The following is a 17,915-nucleotide window of genomic DNA, read 5'->3' on the forward strand; positions in this document are numbered from 1 at the left end:
CAGGCTCCCTGACTTCAGACTATACTACAAAGCTACAGTAATCAAGACAATATTGTATGGCACAAAAACAGAAATATAGATCAGTGGAACAGGATAGAAAGCCCAAAGATAAACCCACGCACATATGGTCACCTTATCTTTGATAAAGGAGGCAAGAATATACAGTGGAGAAAAGACAGCCTCTTCAATAAGTGGTGCTGGGATAACTGGACAGCTACATGTAAAAGAATGAAATTAGAACACTCCCTAACACCATACACAATAATAAACTCAAAATGGATTAAAGACCTAAATATAAGGCCAGACATTATCAAATCTTAGAGGAAAGCATAGGCAGAACACTCTATGACATAAATCACAGCAAGATCCTTTTTGACCCACCTCCTAGAGAAATGGAAATAAAAACAAAAATAAACAAATGGGACATAATGAAACTTACAAGCTTTAGCACAGCAAAGGAAACCATACACAAGACGAAAAGACAACCCTCAGAATGGGAGAAAATATTTGCAAATGAAGCAACTGACAAAGGATTAATCTCCAAAATATACAAGCAGCTCACACAGCTCAATATCAAAGAAACAAACAACCCAAATCAAAAATCGGCAGAAGATCTAAATAGACATTGCTCCAAAGAAGATATACAGATTGCCACAAAGACATGAAAGAATGCTCAACATCATTAATCATTAGAGAAATGCAAATCAAAACTACAATGAGATATCATCTCACACCGGTCAGAATAGCCATCATCAAAAAATCTACAAACAATAAATGCTGGAGAGGGTGTGGAGGAAATGGAACCCTCTTGCACTGTTGGTGGGAATGTAAATTGATACAGCCACTATGGAGTACAGTACGGAGGTTCCTTAAAAGACTAAAAATACAACTACCATTCGACCCAGCAATCCCACTACTGGGCATATACCCTGAGAAAACCATAATTCAAAAAGAGTCATGTACCAAAATGTTCATTGCAGCTCTATTTACAATAGCCATGACATGGAAGCAACCTAAGTTTCCATCAATAGATCAATGGATAAAGAAGATGTGGCACATATATACAATGGAATATTACTCAGCCATAAAAAGAAACGAAATTGAGTTATCTGTAGTGAGGTGGATGGACTTAGAGTCTATCATACAGAGTAAAGTAAGTCAGAAAGAGAAAAAGAAATACCGTACGCTAACACATATATATGGAATAAAGAAAAAAAATGGTCCTGAAGAACCTATGGGCAAGACGGGAATAAAGACACAGACCTATTAGAGAATGGTCTTGAGGATATGGGGAGGGGGAAGGGGAAGCTGGGACAAAGTGAGAGAGTGGCATGGACATACATAGACTACCAAATGTAAAATAGATAGCTAGTGAGAAGCAGCCTCATAGCACAGGGAGATCAGCTTGGTGCTTTGTGACCACCTAGAGGGGTGGGATAGGGAGGGTGGGAGGGAGGGAGATGCAAGAGAGAAGAGATATGGGGACATATGTATATGTATAACTGATTCACTTTGTTATAAAGCAGAAACTAACACACCATTGTAAAGCAATTATACTCCAATAAAGATGTTTTAAATAAATGAATAAATAATCATTATAAACGTTAGAATTTTGTATATGTTTTGACCCAGCAATAAAATAAATAAATCAAAATTTGTATTTTATTTTGATCACCAACCAACATTATAAGTGACATTTTTTAGGCAAGAAAACATGCCCAATTCTATCTTCTTAAAAAGCTGTCACGATGTAAAAACACAGAAAGTACATGTGTACATATACACAGGAAAAAAGAAAAAAAACCCAGCAAAGAGATTGACTGGATAATTGAGAGCAAAACTGCCTACTTTATCTCAGTCTAGAGTATTTTTTTTTTCAGTCTAGAGTATTTTTAAATGACATTAAATAATAATGTCAACTGTTATGAAATTAAAGATCAGAGCTCAGACATGCAGAAGAATTCAAATAAGATCTAGGAAGTAAAAGATAAATTAAGTGAGCACATAAAAATTAACTTATTTTTTCCACAAAAAAATTATAATTTTGTTTTGAGGAAAGACTTTAATTTTACTTTTGTCAAATATGGACCCAGTTCATAGTTGGAATGTGCCAATGCAGTGCATAAAACAAAAGTTCTGTATAAAAGGCCAATAAGATATGTTACCATGTTTATTCCTGTTCCAGAGGATGTCTCACAACCTGCAAGACAAGCTGACATGTATGACAAACCATCGTTTCCACATACAGGGTCCCATATTTTAGTTGGACAGTTACAATCCATGTTGCAGTCAGCAAGGATGACATTTCCCACATGTAAATCTTGTGGCACTCTGAAATGATTTAAAATAATGCCATGGATATTGAAAGAATATTAGAGCATTTTCTTTTTCTTTTCAGCTCAGTTCCCAATTATATTTCTTCTACTTCCCAAAATAGAAGCAGAAATCTTCCAACTGTCAATGTATGGCTTGGATACTATAACTCTGCAAGAAAATACACCTTACTTTGGTGACCACAGACAGGTTTTCAATGATTTCTTTCAGGTAAACAAAAGCCAATAAACAAGCATTACCTGAACACCTACTACACAGAAAGTATTTTTCCAGGTATTAATTAGAACTCAAAAATGAAGATGAACAAATCCCAGTGTTGGTCCACATCTTGGAAAATAACAAGAGAGATCATATTTTATAAAAACAATCTCAAGGGCTCAAAATCTGTAAGAGCAAAGTCTGTAAGTGCAATTTATAATGTATATAATACACTTAGCTCCAGAAACAACTACTTGAGTAAACAAATATATTCTTCTAGTATAAAAAGTGTTCAGTGATCATCAAGAAGACCAATTAGCAGCTATCCATAAACAAGACACCACTGTGAAAATCCCAGAACACAGTTGTGAGGCTGAAGCACCTCCTGAGCCACAGAGACTGAGAAGGATGACCTTAGAAGGATAACAGGAGCAATAACACTCTGAGCAGATTGCCCCTCCCCCTGGCTAGCACAACACCACATCAAGACAGTCCCCCTAAGCCTATGGTTTCTCCAGTGGGAAAAGAAAGCCCAGTGCCCCCAGATTGTTGAATGCTTTCCAGGAGGCCCACTCAGATCTTTCCACAAGGGGATCACTGGGAGAATCTGGGGGGTTTGACCACTGGAGAAGGAGAGGGGGGAAGGACTTACAGCAACCAGCAGTCAGATCTTGGTAAACTGAATTCCTGCTTGCAGCAGTGCCCAAGCAGGGATCCCAGCTAGTGCCTCTGCCCATCTGCAGAGCTGAGTGGTGACCCCATCTGGCCAGAGAGCTCGGATGGCAGTTCTGCCTGGTTTGGGTTCCCAGTCAATGCACCACCCTGGCCATGGAGCTCCACCCAACTGCTAAGTATAGCCTCCAGTCCTACCCATCCAGAATGCCTGGCCTGAGAGCCTGGGCAGCCACAGAGCCCATCCTACAGCCACAAAGACCCTGAATAGTCAAAGGAATCTTGAGAAAGAAGAATAAAGGTGTAAATATCACACTTCCTCATTTCAAACCATATTACAAAGCTATTGTAATTAAAAGAGTATGGTATTGGCATAAAAACAGTCACATAGATCAATGGAACAGAATAGAAAGCCCAGAAAAAAACCTGTGCATGTATGTCAATTAATTTACAACAAAGGAGCTAGGAATATATACAATAGGGTTGGGAAAGTCTCTTCATAAATGGTGGTGGGAAAACCAGACAGCCACATGCAGAAGAATGAAACTGGATCCTTATCTTACACCATACACAAAAATCAACTCAAATTGATTAAGATTTAAATTTAAGACCAGAAACCATGAAACTCCTAGAAGAAAACATAAAGGGTAAGCTCCTTGACTCCAGTATTGGCAATGAGTTTTTTGGATTTGACAACAAAAGCACAAGTAACAAAAGGAAAAATAAATGAGTGGGATGACGTCAAACTAAAAAGCTGCTGCACAGAAAGTGAAACCATCAACGAAATGAAAAGGCAACCTATGAAATAGGAGAAAATAGTTGCAAATCATATATCTGATAAGAGGTTAATTTCCAAAATATAAAGAACTTATACAACTCAATAACAAAAACCAAATGATCTAATTTAGAAATGGGCAGAGGACCTGAATAGACAGTTTTTCCAAAGAGGACATACAAACAGCCAAACAGGTAAATGAAAAGGTGCTCAACATCACTAATTATCAGGGAAATGCAGATCAAAACCACAATGAGATATCACCTTACACCTATTAGGATGTTTAAGGGGATGTCTGTTATCAAAAGGAAAGAGATAACAAATGCTGGCAAGAATGTAGAGAAAAGGGAAACCTTGTGCATTTTTGGTGGGAATGTAAATGGATAGAGCCACTGTGGAAAACAGTATGGAGTGTCCTCAAGAAATTAAAAACAGAACTACCATATGATCCAGCAATTCCACTTCTAGGTATTTATCCAAAGGAATGAAAATAGACGATTGAAGAGATATCTCTATTCCTGTGTTCATTGAAGCATTATTCACAATAATAACCAAGACATGGAAATAACCTATGTGTGCATTGACAGATGAATGGATAAAGAAAATGTGGTATATGTATACACACACACACACACAAAATGGAATATCACCCACCGTAGAAAAAGAAGGAAATCCTGCCATTTGCAACAATATGGATGAGGCTTGAGGGCTTTATGCAAAGTGAAGTAAGTCAGAAAGAGAAAGAAAAATGCTATATGATCTCACTTATTTGTGGAATCTAAAAAAACTGAACTCATGGAAACAGTAGATTGGTGGTTGCTGTGAGGTAGGAAAAGGAATGGGGAAAGGTGGTCAAAGGGACAAGCTTGCAGAGATGAGGTGAATAAGTTCTGGGGATACGATGTACATCCTAGTGACTATGGTTAACAATACTGTATGTTTTAAAGTTCCCAAGAGAGTAGATCTTAAAAGTTACCATACACACACACAAAACTGTAAATATGTGAGGTGATGGATGTGTTAACTAACCTTATTGTGATAATCATTTTTCAATATATAATGTATCAAATCATCAGATTATACACCTTAAGCCTACATGATGTTTTTTGTCGATTATATCTCAATAAAACCAGGGAAAAAGAGTTTTCTAAAAAGGGTCTAACACAGAGAAAGACAAATATCATATGATATCACTTAGGTGGAATCTAAACAAAATGATACAAATGAACTTATTTACAAAACAGAAACAGACTCACAGACGAAGAAAACAAATTTATGGTTACCAAAGTGGAAAGAAGGGAGGGGTAAATTAGGAGTTTGAGATTAACAGATATACACTATAAAAAAATAAATAGAATTGTATAAAAAATGAATTATATTCAATATCTTGTAATAACCTATAATGAAAAGAATCTGAAAAAGAAATATATATATATATATTTATATATGTGTGTGTAACTGAATCACTTTGCTGTACACCTGAAACTAACACATTGTAAATCAACTATACTTCGATTTAAAAACAGATCTAAAGGTCTAACAAGATTACTTTTCTTATGTTCAATGTAATATGATGAAAAGAACGCTAGCATGGGAGTCTAGAAACTGAATTAAAGTCCTGACTCATGATTAGATTATGCCTTTTTACGTATTTGCTCTGGGAATCAGGATAATTGGAGATGGAGATAATCTTTAAGATTTTACCAATTTTAAATTCTATTTTTATATATTGATGGAGTTGAAGAGGTTTTCCATGACCTCCCTTTGTCATTTAATCTCTCTGAATCTCAATTCTTCATCTGTAAAATGGAAATAACAACAGCTATCTTAAATGGAATTTGCAAGACTCAAATAAGATAATATATAAAATTACTTTTATGATTATATATTTAATATTATTCCAATTGTATAGTCCTTGGTAATTTTAAAGGGATCATTTTAGGATGCTCTTCATTTCAGCTAATCATTCCATTATCTAGACATGTCCTACAAATGACTTTTAAAAATTCATATCACTATGCAAAACCTTCCTGTGAACCCAGGTAACCCTCAAAATGCAAATCTAAAACCATTCAACAATATAGATATACCTGTACAAATAAAATATATAAATTTATATAAGCATCGATATATCATGTATTAGGATTCAGTTACATTAAATTTAAGCCCATTGTGGAACCATATAAAGGTGATTGAGACTGTATAGTCAACTCTTAATTTTACCTATTTATGGTTGTATAAAATGTATGAATAACACATCCTAATACAACCTAAAACCATAACTAGTTTCTGTGATATTCATTTTACTATCACTAGGATATCACAAAGACAAACACACACACACACACACACACACACACGCAATCATAAGCTCACTAACTCTGTGATATATTCCCAACCTCTTTAATAAGATGGAGAAAGACCACAAATTCCTGCCATTAACTCCAATTAGCAAATAATCTGGTCATGAGTAATCACTGTAGAAAATACGTTATTAACTTTTGACAGAGTATGACATTCATTAGAAAACAACATACCCTTCATAAGAGGTGGTTATGCCAGCAACTGAAGAATTATCACAGATCATGAGAAAACACAAAAAATAGAGAAGGTACTCAATTAAAGATAACCAACATCCTATGTGGGCAGCTTGTATGACAGTAATCTTGAACTTCTTCATAATTAAACCACCAACTATATATCCAATGCATATTGGAGGTAAGTTATAAATACCTATAAATGCAAGTAAAATATTATGTACAAAGTGACTTAGCAAAGGAAAAAATATGATAACACATTTATCTAATATGTCTCACATAAAAAACCATTTAGGTCCAACTCATAGTGAAGAAGGCTAATTTAAATTTATCCCCACTTAGTTATGTATTACATACAGAGAGATTTTTAAATGCCCCACAACATTGAAATATATTTTGGAAGACTGTTATCATTGTCATTCATTTAATTAATAGCAGTAAGTTGTAAATTTCTTGTATGCAGGGATCAAGGTCTATATCTCTTTTCTTAGGATCTAGGTGGAAGTGACAAGTCAAAGTCGACCAGTCATTTACTGCTTTCCATTCTTTCGGGTGGGATTATATATATAATGATTTGTATATAACATATTCAGTATTATATAATCATACATAGAATGATTTGTATGATTCTGCAGCTTTTTATTCCCACTCTGATTGTTAAGAATTTAACTCAGCTCAAGGTATTTTAGAGGCACTTTGCTGAGCCTGTGATTGTCAAGTGTCTTTACATTTCATGTCTTGCTGCTACTGACTAGCACTCTCCCTCCCCCAATCCTCCCCCCCAAAAAAGGGAAAAGACAACCCTAGGTTTCATCCTTACAGTGCCAGGGTCTGTTCACTGAATCACACTCTTGGAGAGTTTGTTTAATATCCATTCTCAAGTCCCATTCCAGAGAGTCTAATTTAGTATATTTGAGATGGGTCCCAGGTATCTGAACTTTTAACAAACACTCTAGGTGGGGCTTCCCTGGTGGCGCAGTGGTTGAGATGTCCCCCTGCCGATGCAGGGGACACGGGTTCGTGCCCCGGTCTGGGAAGATCCCACATGCCGCGGAGCGGCTGGGCCCGTGAGCCATGGCCGCAGAGCCTGCGCGTCTGGAGCCTGTGCTCCGCAACGGGAGAGGCCACAGCAGTGAGAGGCCCGCGTACCGCAAAAAAAACACTCTAGGTGATGTAGGTACATGTAATCTGGAAATTCTCTTTTCAAAACAGTAAAAAAGATCCCAGGAGAAACTCAGGGTGGAATAGAACCACCGAGGTTAGTGTGGCTGCAGGAAAATCAGAATGTATGGGCTGCAGAGACATCTCAAAACACCAGGGAGCCAGGGAACTAAATTAGAAACCACGGAATTCATGAATTGGAGCCAAAAAAGTAAAACCTGGATGTGAAACAAAATTCCTGATGAGTTAACTCTGTCTGCTTTTTTACATAAATGAATTACCAATCTGAAAATTGTATCTAACTTGTACATTCCCTAAACTTTCCACAAATATTTCAGATTTGCATTCTGACTACAAAAAGAGCCAAAGAAAGAAGAAAACCAGGATTTTCTGGCTTCTTCTCTTCCTTACCCTCTCTTGATTTCCCTGGAGAGCAGACGGGGGGATATTACCAGGGGCAAAAATATCCTAACAGATTTCAATTGAGGAGTTTCCTAGACCCATCATCACACTGTTCACCATTTCATGGGAAAAAAGGTGGGCTACAATTGCAGAGAAGAACAAACATACCAATGAGAAAGATTGCATCTGAAGCTGATTTTCCATAGTGCTGTTCCAGATATTTAGGCATGAAGGAGATCATATTGACAAATGCATTGAATTGCAGCACACTTATTAGTATGAAAAGCATGTAAACTGGGTTGCATAAAAGACTTTTCATGAATGGTAAAAAATCTGAAAGGAAAGGATGACAACAGTGTCATACAAACTTGGCTTTGCATTTTATGATTGACTTTTTCTGAAACATCAACCTCCCCTCTAAAGTATGTTTTCCTGTTTTATAATGCACTTGTGTTTCTTGATTCTTTTTGCCCCTTGAAAGCTAAAGCTGTATCATTGTTTTGGTAGCTTCTGCAAGACAGTGAGGCAGCTGAGTGGGAAGGGATCAGAACACAGTCGTTTTGCCTTCACTAAGTTACTAACATGTCTTAAGGAAAAAGTATAACTATTACATGACAAAAATATTGTCCGAGTTCACACCATTTCTTTCTTATCTTCTCCCGTTGCAGAGCACAGGATCCGGACGCGCAGGCTCAGTGGCCATGGCTCACGGGCCCAGCCGCTCCGCGGCACGTGGGATCTTCCCGGACCGGGGGCACGAACCCGTATCCCCTACTTCGGCAGGCGGACTCTCAACCACTGCGCCACCAGGGAAGCCCTATCCTTCTCTTTTACTTGTACTAATATCCTCTCTTCTCTAGAGATCATCTAGAATGAAAGATGCTTGTTCTCCTGTTCTGTCCTCTAAAGCCAGGAAGGAAAACAATTTGATAAAGAAGTTCACACTCACATATTGATTAATCATTCCTGAACATTTAAAATGTAGTTACATGTGGAAATTCATGACATGTAAATTTTCTCAAGTACTAGGCATTTCTTTGCTTCCTGAGGTCTCGCTCCCTGAGATCCTGATTCATTTGCTATATATTAAAGACCATGTGAATGTTTTCCTGTTCGTGTGGACAGACAAAGCTCAGAGCCAAATTTGTGGCCAGCTCTAGCAAATGTTCTAGGTCACACTGTCTCCATTTTGGGTCAAAGTCTCACTTATAGTTTCTTTTCACTTTTCCTATCTTCATGTTGTCTGCCTTGACTTCCTTACTTATTGTGTATTATCCTGGTTTGCTTAATAAACAGCCTAAAATCCAATCTAGCAAAGTATCAATCAGTAAACAACTTGGAAGAGGAGGAAGCATAGTTTAATGCAAAGAAATGAATTCTAGTTGCAGAATTCATATTTATGAATAAAGTACATGGCAGAGAAGTGACTTGTGTTCACAGCTCTTTGGAGCTTTTGAAGTCACACATGTTTGTTGACATACTGTCCTAATAGATGAGTCTCAGTAGTTTCAATTTCTTTTCTAGATGTCATATACTAAGTTAAGCCCTTTCCTAGTTTATCTTGCAGACTATAAATGATATTCTGTGTTAAAATTCCCTACCAGTCCATACCGGCCCTTTGACAAGTGTTGTGAATATAATCGTAAGGACTCTGAGAATTTGTAAGATTCTGAATTGGCTCCTAATGATATGAGAAGTATTAAATTATGTTCAATTGTGGTTTAAGTGAATTTGTAACTGCTAAAAATTCTGTGCAAATTGATATTATAATTTACGGGTGACGGTAGAAGTGGCAACATCAACAATAATAATACTAGTAAGCAGTAATAATAGTAATATGTGTCAGAACTCCTTTTACCTTCACCCAACAACTTTATAATAATAAATAGTATTTTATCCCTATCTTTGAGGTAAGGAAACTAAGCCCCCCACCACCTTCCAAATGGACACTCTTTAAGAATTCCAAGGCCCAGGCCATACCTTATACTAATTAAATCAGACCTCTGGGTAATACTACAAAATTTCCATGCATCAGTAATTTTAAAAATTCCCTAGGTGATTCCAATATGTGGCCAAGTTTGAGAACCAGTATTCCTGAATAATATACATAGATTATCTTACTTATTTTCCCATAGATACACCTTCTGTAAATTATGCTTTGAGTTTTATTGAGGATCTATACCAAAAAAAAAAAACCTGTTACATGAAATATGCTCCTGAATTTGCTGGAAAACAACTATGTGACTCAATATTACCTGTATTGTACATCATATAATTTTTTCTTTTTTTTACAACTTGTTACTTGGGCAACAATTTCTCTTTAAGAATTGTTATCCTTTCCACTCTCAAATATAGATAATTATATGACCTATAATTGAGGTGCCTTTTTTCTTTTCTGCCTTAACTTCCAAGAAGCTCACAGCTCAGCTAATACTTTTGGTTTCAGACCTATATGGTACTTATTTGGATTAGCATATATTTTTTCCTCCTTTTGTTCTTGGTTTGAGTTTCATTTTTAATTAGACCTATGCTCTCTGTAAAATAGATTTTTTAAGGCAGATGGGACCTAATTTATTTATTTATTTATTGAGTACCCAGATTGACATAAAATTTCATATAAATGCTGATCTAAGTCAGGTTCTAAACTATATCATTCACTCCCATGTGGTAGCATGGGAAAACATTATTGTAGTAGCACAGCTAGACATTATTGACTGCTGACTGTCAGTGACAAATTGTTTTAACTCAGCCTAGCATATTGTAATAGACTAAGATACAGACATGACTATAGAAAATAAAAAGTAAATTGTAAAATATAAATGTTTATATTTGCCTTTAGTGATTCCAACCCTTTTCTTCCTGACTTCGCTTTGTTTCTCTTCTTTGTCATTTTTAATGGTCTCAGCAATATCCTCTAGTCCTTCCTTTGGAAGCGTTTTGGGCAAAACGAAAAAAGGAATGGCAGTAAGCACATTCACTCCTGCACAAACCAAAAAGCCAAACCACCATGCACCAACCCAACGAGTATCAATGGGAGTTATGGTCAGATCATCTGTAAAGAGATACACACAATTTTTATTAGCTTGAGTCATTATTTCCTTTATGAACTACAGAAAGTTATTACAATTATAATTGTCAGGTTCTATCCAAGTACAGAATTTGCATATAATTCAGACATTGATAAAACTTGTCTGAAAATATGTGGTGTTACAATACTGTCTAGCAATAAGCTCGTTTGACTATCTGTCCTATCATGTAAGGAATTTATAAATAGGTACATATTAAAGAGCTACAAGTTCTATTTCATTATCCTCAAATGATTGCTTGATTTAAAAAGAATTCAAACCTATGTGCTTAAATCTTTTGAAAACAAGAAATATGATTAGTGCAGTAGAAAGAGCACTGGATTTTGAGTCAGAAGATCAGCACTGTATCTTGCTCTCCTCACTGGTTTGAAATATTGAAAATTATTTAAACTCCTCAACTTCAATTTGGTCACCTGGAAAGTGGAGATTCTATCTAATTGAGGGTCAGATAAAGTAACAATTAAATGTGATAACATACCTGATGATGCTTTGTGTACTTTAGACACTGTATAAATAGATTTTATGGAGTTACCTGTGTTCACCGATCCAGTGTCAACATAAACATTTGCACAGAATGACGCTAACGAAAGTCCAATCAAAGGACCAATGATAGCTCCTGTTTCTATAAACCCTAAAAATAAAGGAAGATATAAAGTTATACACACACATAAAGAGTTCTAATCCCATGAAGAGTCTGAAGATTGAATTGTTTTTACCTTAGATATTTTTGCCTTATGTGTTCAATCTGTAGGAAAATTAAACTTGGTGTATGTATAAGTAACAAGGATGTTTGTTTAAATGTTGAAACAGGAGCCTCCTAATTTGAAGCCACTTTCTCTAAGCCTCCAAATTCTCTTTCACACTCGGTTACAGGTAAAGATCTGCAGTTAGAAGCGACTGGCTGCAGCAGGGTGACCATATTGTGTGCAAACGCCCTTCTCGAAGATGAAAATATTCCTTTTCTCTTATGAAAGACTAACTTACTTAAAATTATCAGTGTGTATGTATGACTTCATTCCTTAATAATAATTTTGAAATAAAACTAAGGAAATGGGAACCTTTAAATTCTATGGGGCTTCCCTGGTGGCGCAGTGGTTGAGAGTCCGCCTGCCGATGCAGGGGACACGGGTTCGTGCCCCGGTCCAGGAAGATCCCACATGCCGTGGAGCGGCTGGGCCCGTGAGCCATGGTCGCTGAGCCTGCGCGTCCGGAGCCTGTGCTCCGCAACGGGAGAGGCCACAACAGTGAGAGGCCCGCGTACCGCAAAAAAAAAAAAAAAAAAAAAAGATGAGATTAGTGGGACTGTCCCTATTATGATTCAAAGCCATTTTCTCTTGTGGTATTAGAGACTGGTTAAAGTGATGGCCTTTTTCGGTGAGTTTTGTTGTGTCTTGTGAGTAAACTATTACTGTGTCCGGTATTGGAATAGAATTATCACTACTGTATCATGGGTGGATATTTTGATTCTGTGGTTCCTTCAGTATTACAGCTGGGATCTTACTATTAAGAAAGTCACAGTATAGAGCAAAATTCTTTTGTTGCCTTCCACAGTCATGTTTTTGGAGGATTTTTAAAGAAATGCTATGTTATGATAAATATCTTGTGGCATATTCCTCAGGAAAGCTTCACTCCCAAATCTACCACTTGATACAAAACTATACATTCATTTATTGTCTTAGTCTTGTACCTTATGACTACCCCTTCTTTGAGTTTTCTTCCTCTTACTCTATTCACTTAAGTAGAAGTATTCCCTAGTATTTTATCCTAGGGCTCCTCACTATGTAGCATCTGACCTCCTATGGCAACCTCATTTCTCCCTCTTGATTTTATTTTTTGTCTCTGTATAGATGATTCTTAAATTTCATGTCCAGCTTTTATGTTCTCTCCTAAACTCCAGAGCCATACATGGAATTGTTTTCTTGATGTATAGTTAATTGACTTATAATTATTTAATTATATACGGATTATTAATTACTAATTATTACTTCGATTTTCAAATTTAATTATACACATATTTATCAGATTTTATTGATATATAATTATGTAGTTATTTATATACTAAACTTTATATGGACAATGTCTTATTCATCTTAATACATATAGAGATTATCCATTGTTTCTATGTGTTATATACCCTAATACTTGTTGAAAAAAGAAACACATATTTTAACAAGGTGTTTGCTAATTTATTGCAGGTGAGCATTCTATAATCTTTCAATATAAGTATGTGAATGGATTTCAAAGACTGAATAGAAAAACACTGAAAAAGATTATTGCAAAGTCAGTGAGTCATCAAAATCACCCAAAGTTGCTTGGGATAATCATTCCTAAATATTTTAATCTCCTCATTACATGTAGCTCTGTTACTATCTTCTCTCACCCACTTTGACTTTTCTGGTTTTAAAAAGATATTTCTACTTTAACAGAAAAATGTCCCTGTACTCAAAGTTATGATTTTATAACCAACAACAGATGGAGTAACTAAGGAATATAAGCAAGTTATGCATAACAAATTAAGAATATTCAGGAGATTGTAAGACAACATACAAGGTGGATCTTAAGTTGCCTATTGTGGGAGATACTGATAGATTTTAGAAAATGAATTTTCAGGAAACATTACCAAAATTATGAAGACAGATATTTGTGAAAAATATGAAACAGCCTGGCTATTATAAAGAAATTGTGATAAAGAGAAACTATATAGGAAACTAAATAGATAAACTGAGTGTAGAGCTAGTAATAAGTAAAGAGCTCATATTTAATAGACAGAGTCAGTAAGTTTCATCAACATTAAAGAGAAGATATTTAAAATAGTTAAGAAAAATTATACTGCAAGAATTTTTATAAGAAGTTGATTATAAATACTACAGATAAAATGACCAATATAGAAATTATAATAACATATACATGAAGTGATGAAGACCTGAACAAAAACAGAAGTAATGAAAATAGTGAGAAAGGTTTTGAATATGAGACATTTTGGAGAAAACATTGCTAAATCTCTTAACAGATTGGGTATAGAGTGGTGCCCAGCAAATGGAGGAGTCAAATAGAACTCCAGGGACACTAGATTAATGGCATTTTCAATAGTGAAAAGCAGGTTTAGCAAAGTGGCTTATTTGGAGTCAGCCCATAATTGCTCCACTCAACAAACTTTAAATGAGGGCCAGTTGTGCCAAAGCACTCTGTTCATCATTCTGTTCATCACTAAGCATCCAAATAAATAACTAATATCCATGCTCAAGGAGCTTACTGTCCTGAAAAGAGGCTAAGGCAGATTTTCCAACTCACCAATATATAAAGGAGAGTTTTCAGATTTGGCAAAATCCTCTATGTAGGAAATACCCAAAGGCATGATGGGAGTCTCACCAATTCCACGTATAATATTTCCAACTAGTACATACACCCACATTAATGATTTAACTTCCTTCACACATTCTGCATTAAAAGAAAAAAAGACATTACATTAGTGTTTTGGTAGTGAAATATTAGCAATACTTAATTCTAAGTTTTTGGTAGGTAAGCATTTCACAGTTCTTATGTGACCATGGCACCTTGCCAACAATTTACTATGCCAGCAATGACTCACTGGGCCACCCCCTTTGCACTTTCTGACAGAGTACTTACGTATGGCCAACAATAAGTGGTACGCTGGAGCCAGTTCCTACTGGCTGGGGAGAGATGAGTATATACATCTCTTCCCAATTCAGTATTTAGTGATAACATGCTGGTAGTTTGATGAGAGTATTTACACCACAGAAATTGACAAACACTAAAAATCAAGGCTTTTTTTTCCCTCCAGAGAGTTAGTTTACGAGCAACTACTAAACTTAGCTAGCTGTTATAAGTGCTACCCAATATATATACTAACTTTGGGGAGAGGAAAAAACACAAATATCTCTCCCTAGAATTGAGACTATATTTATAAGATTTATGTAAGAGGCTCACTGAGTTTTGAATTCTCTACAGTTCTAATTATAGAAATGAAAAATATTTAACTGAGTAGTAATCACATTTTCTCTATAGAGCCCACTGTATACTGTGATCACCAAATAACTTTTTCAAATTGAAGTACAGTGACTTACAATACTATATTAGTTTCATGGGTACAACATAGTAATTTGATATTTTTATAGATTATACTCCATATAAAGTTATTATAAAACATTGGCAACATTCCCTGTGTTGTACATTACATCCTTTTATTTATTTTATACCTAGTAGTTTGTACCTCTTAATCCCCTCCTCCTGTTTTCCCCCCCTCCTCCCACCCTTCTCCCCACTGGTAATCACTAGTTTGTTCTCTGCACGTATGAGTCTGTTTCTGTTCTCTTATATTATTCATTTGTTTCATTTTTTAGATTCAACATATAAGTCAAAACATACAGTATTTCTCTTTTTCTCACTTATTTCACTAAACACAATACCCTCCCGGTCCATCCATGTTGTTGCAAATGGCAAAATTTCATTCTTTTCTGCGGCTGAGTAATATATTCCACTGTGTATGTATTCACCACGTCTTCTTTATCCATTTATCTGTTGATGCACACTTAGGTTGCTTCCATATCTTGGGTATTGTAGATAATGCTACTATGAACATTGGGGTGCATGTATCTTTTTGAATTAGTGTTTTTGTTTTTTTCATATATGTATATATATATCCAGGAGTAGAATTGCTAGATCCTGTGGTAGTTCTATTTTTAATCTTTTGAGGAGCCTCCATACTGTTCTTCATACTGGCTGCACCAATTTAGATTCCCATCAGCAGCGTACAAGTGTTCCCTTTTCTCTACATCCTCACCAATGTTTGTTATTTGTTACCTTTATAAGGACAGCCATTCTGGCAGGTGTAAGATAATATCTCATTGTGGTTTTTGATTTGCATTTTCCCGATGATTAGTAAACTGTGCCACCCACAGATGTGAGGGTCCTGAACACAGCTGAGTCTCAAAATTTCTTGTGAGGCTATCTCTCAGTCATTCCCAGTCCAGAAAATCATAGTCTCCGTTGCTGGATATTCATATTTTTATCTATGATGAGCACAATGTTTATGTCTACAGATCATAGGCAAACTCCAGGTTTCCTCTAGGGCAAAACTGAAAATATCAGGTGATTAAGGAATCAACACATTTCCCTGGAGATACACCCACTGGGAAGGTTTTGTTTATCTACTACAATGCACATTAGGAAAAATAGGAAACAGGACCTGAGTCATTCTTTGGCAAAAGCCAACTCAAGGAGAGAACGCGGGCTATTGCTGATGTCACTGTTTTCTTTTGCTTCCCCAGGGGGTTCCTTTGATTTAGAGTTTCTGAGACAGCTATTCTTATACTCATTTGAACTATTTTGATTCCCTCTTATCCCATGCTGGAGGTGAAATTCCCAGCTAAGGAACCACCGTAACTTCCACTAATATGAATCCAGCCTGAAAATGTGCCCATCACAGGAAAAGAAGTTCTGGTCTGAGGTAAATTAACAGTGTCACCTATAGACTAAGTATCACCAGATTATACAGGTCCTTTAGCACATGAAGGGGCAGAGGCAGGTATGCTGGTGCCTGGGACTGCAAGAACCTGGAAGAAACACCATTATTGTACACTATCGTGCTGGATTAGGAAGTAGTCTCTCGTAAAGAGGGACAACTGGGCAAAAAAGACAAGTTCCTAGTTCAGCAGAAAGAGACTATTCAGAACTATAGCATATTTGCCTGCTTTCTCTGCTATAGAATATCAATAATATAACACAAATCTTTTGAACTTTGTTTCTACCTCTGTTTCCTATTTAGATAATTGTATAGACCAAATCATCAGTATAAATCCATCCTTCTAAGATGTTTTCCTCTAAGGAATTAATTTTACAGTGGCCCTTGGGTGGATGTCTTTGACTGATTTTTAAATAACCATTTTAAAGAACAGACAAGGCGGGATTCCCTGGTGGCGCAGTGGTTGAGAGTCCGCCTGCCCATGCAGGGGACACGGGTTCGTGCCCCAGTCCGTGAAGATCCCACATGCCATGAAGCGGCAGGGCCCGTGAGCCATGGCCACTGAGCCTGTGCGTCCGGAGCCTGTGCTCCGCAACGGGAGAGGCCACAACAGTGAGAGGCCGGCGTACCGCAAAAAAAAAAAAAAAAAAAAAAAAAGACAAGGCAGTCTTAATAGGTATATTCAAATATAAGAGGCATTACATTTTCTATTATTAGCCATTCCTCTTCCTTATTCTCCTCCATGATCCCCTCTAAAATCCTTTAGAGGGGAAAAAATATCTTTTTGTTCCTCTACCTTACTTAACCAAACCCAGTAACTCATTCAAAGACCCTCCACAGAAAGTGTTCAGTTACAAATTAACTAAAGTAATAAAATGAAGCAGACAACCTGATGGATCTTCTGTTGGTTTGAAACTCTGGGTTCCGTTTTCCATACACAAGAAACTGTTTGAGGACAAATTACCAGAAACTGAAACTGTAGATTCATATTCATATCTGTATGAACACAGGGAAAACACATTTGTGTTAAGGAGGCAATGAGGACAATGTGAGCATTGTGAAGATGCTCCTGCTTCACTTAAGATACAACATCCACACCCAGGAAAGCAGATGTCTTTTCATCTTTGCCACCCAGTCATCATAGATTGATATCATCAAAAAGAACTTGCCACTCACGAAAATGTGCAATTCATTGACAGCCAGCTTTCAATTATCTGCATATGTATGGTCTATCCTTTAGATTACCTAACATCAATGCTTTGTGGTTT

The 17,915-nt window shown here is 36.4% G+C and overlaps 1 protein-coding gene across 1 annotated transcript in view; it reads right to left on the minus strand.

Moving 5' to 3' along the window:
• Window positions 1–17,915, minus strand: part of SLCO1A2 (solute carrier organic anion transporter family member 1A2) — a 55,430-nt gene that overhangs the window by 18,778 nt on the left and 18,737 nt on the right. The window contains exons 6-12 of the mRNA XM_029205870.1: window positions 17,537–17,643; window positions 14,457–14,603; window positions 11,698–11,796; window positions 10,913–11,131; window positions 8,248–8,412; window positions 6,517–6,712; window positions 2,166–2,331 (exon numbers count right to left, since the gene is read on the minus strand). Coding sequence (XP_029061703.1) covers window positions 2,166–2,331; window positions 6,517–6,712; window positions 8,248–8,412; window positions 10,913–11,131; window positions 11,698–11,796; window positions 14,457–14,603; window positions 17,537–17,643 — 1,099 coding nt within the window. The remainder of the gene's footprint in view (window positions 1–2,165; window positions 2,332–6,516; window positions 6,713–8,247; window positions 8,413–10,912; window positions 11,132–11,697; window positions 11,797–14,456; window positions 14,604–17,536; window positions 17,644–17,915) is intronic.

Source organism: Monodon monoceros, unplaced genomic scaffold (assembly GCF_005190385.1).
Source record: "Monodon monoceros isolate NGI ecotype Baffin Bay Population unplaced genomic scaffold, NGI_Narwhal_1 Super_Scaffold_6, whole genome shotgun sequence".
NCBI lineage: Eukaryota > Metazoa > Chordata > Mammalia > Artiodactyla > Monodontidae > Monodon > Monodon monoceros.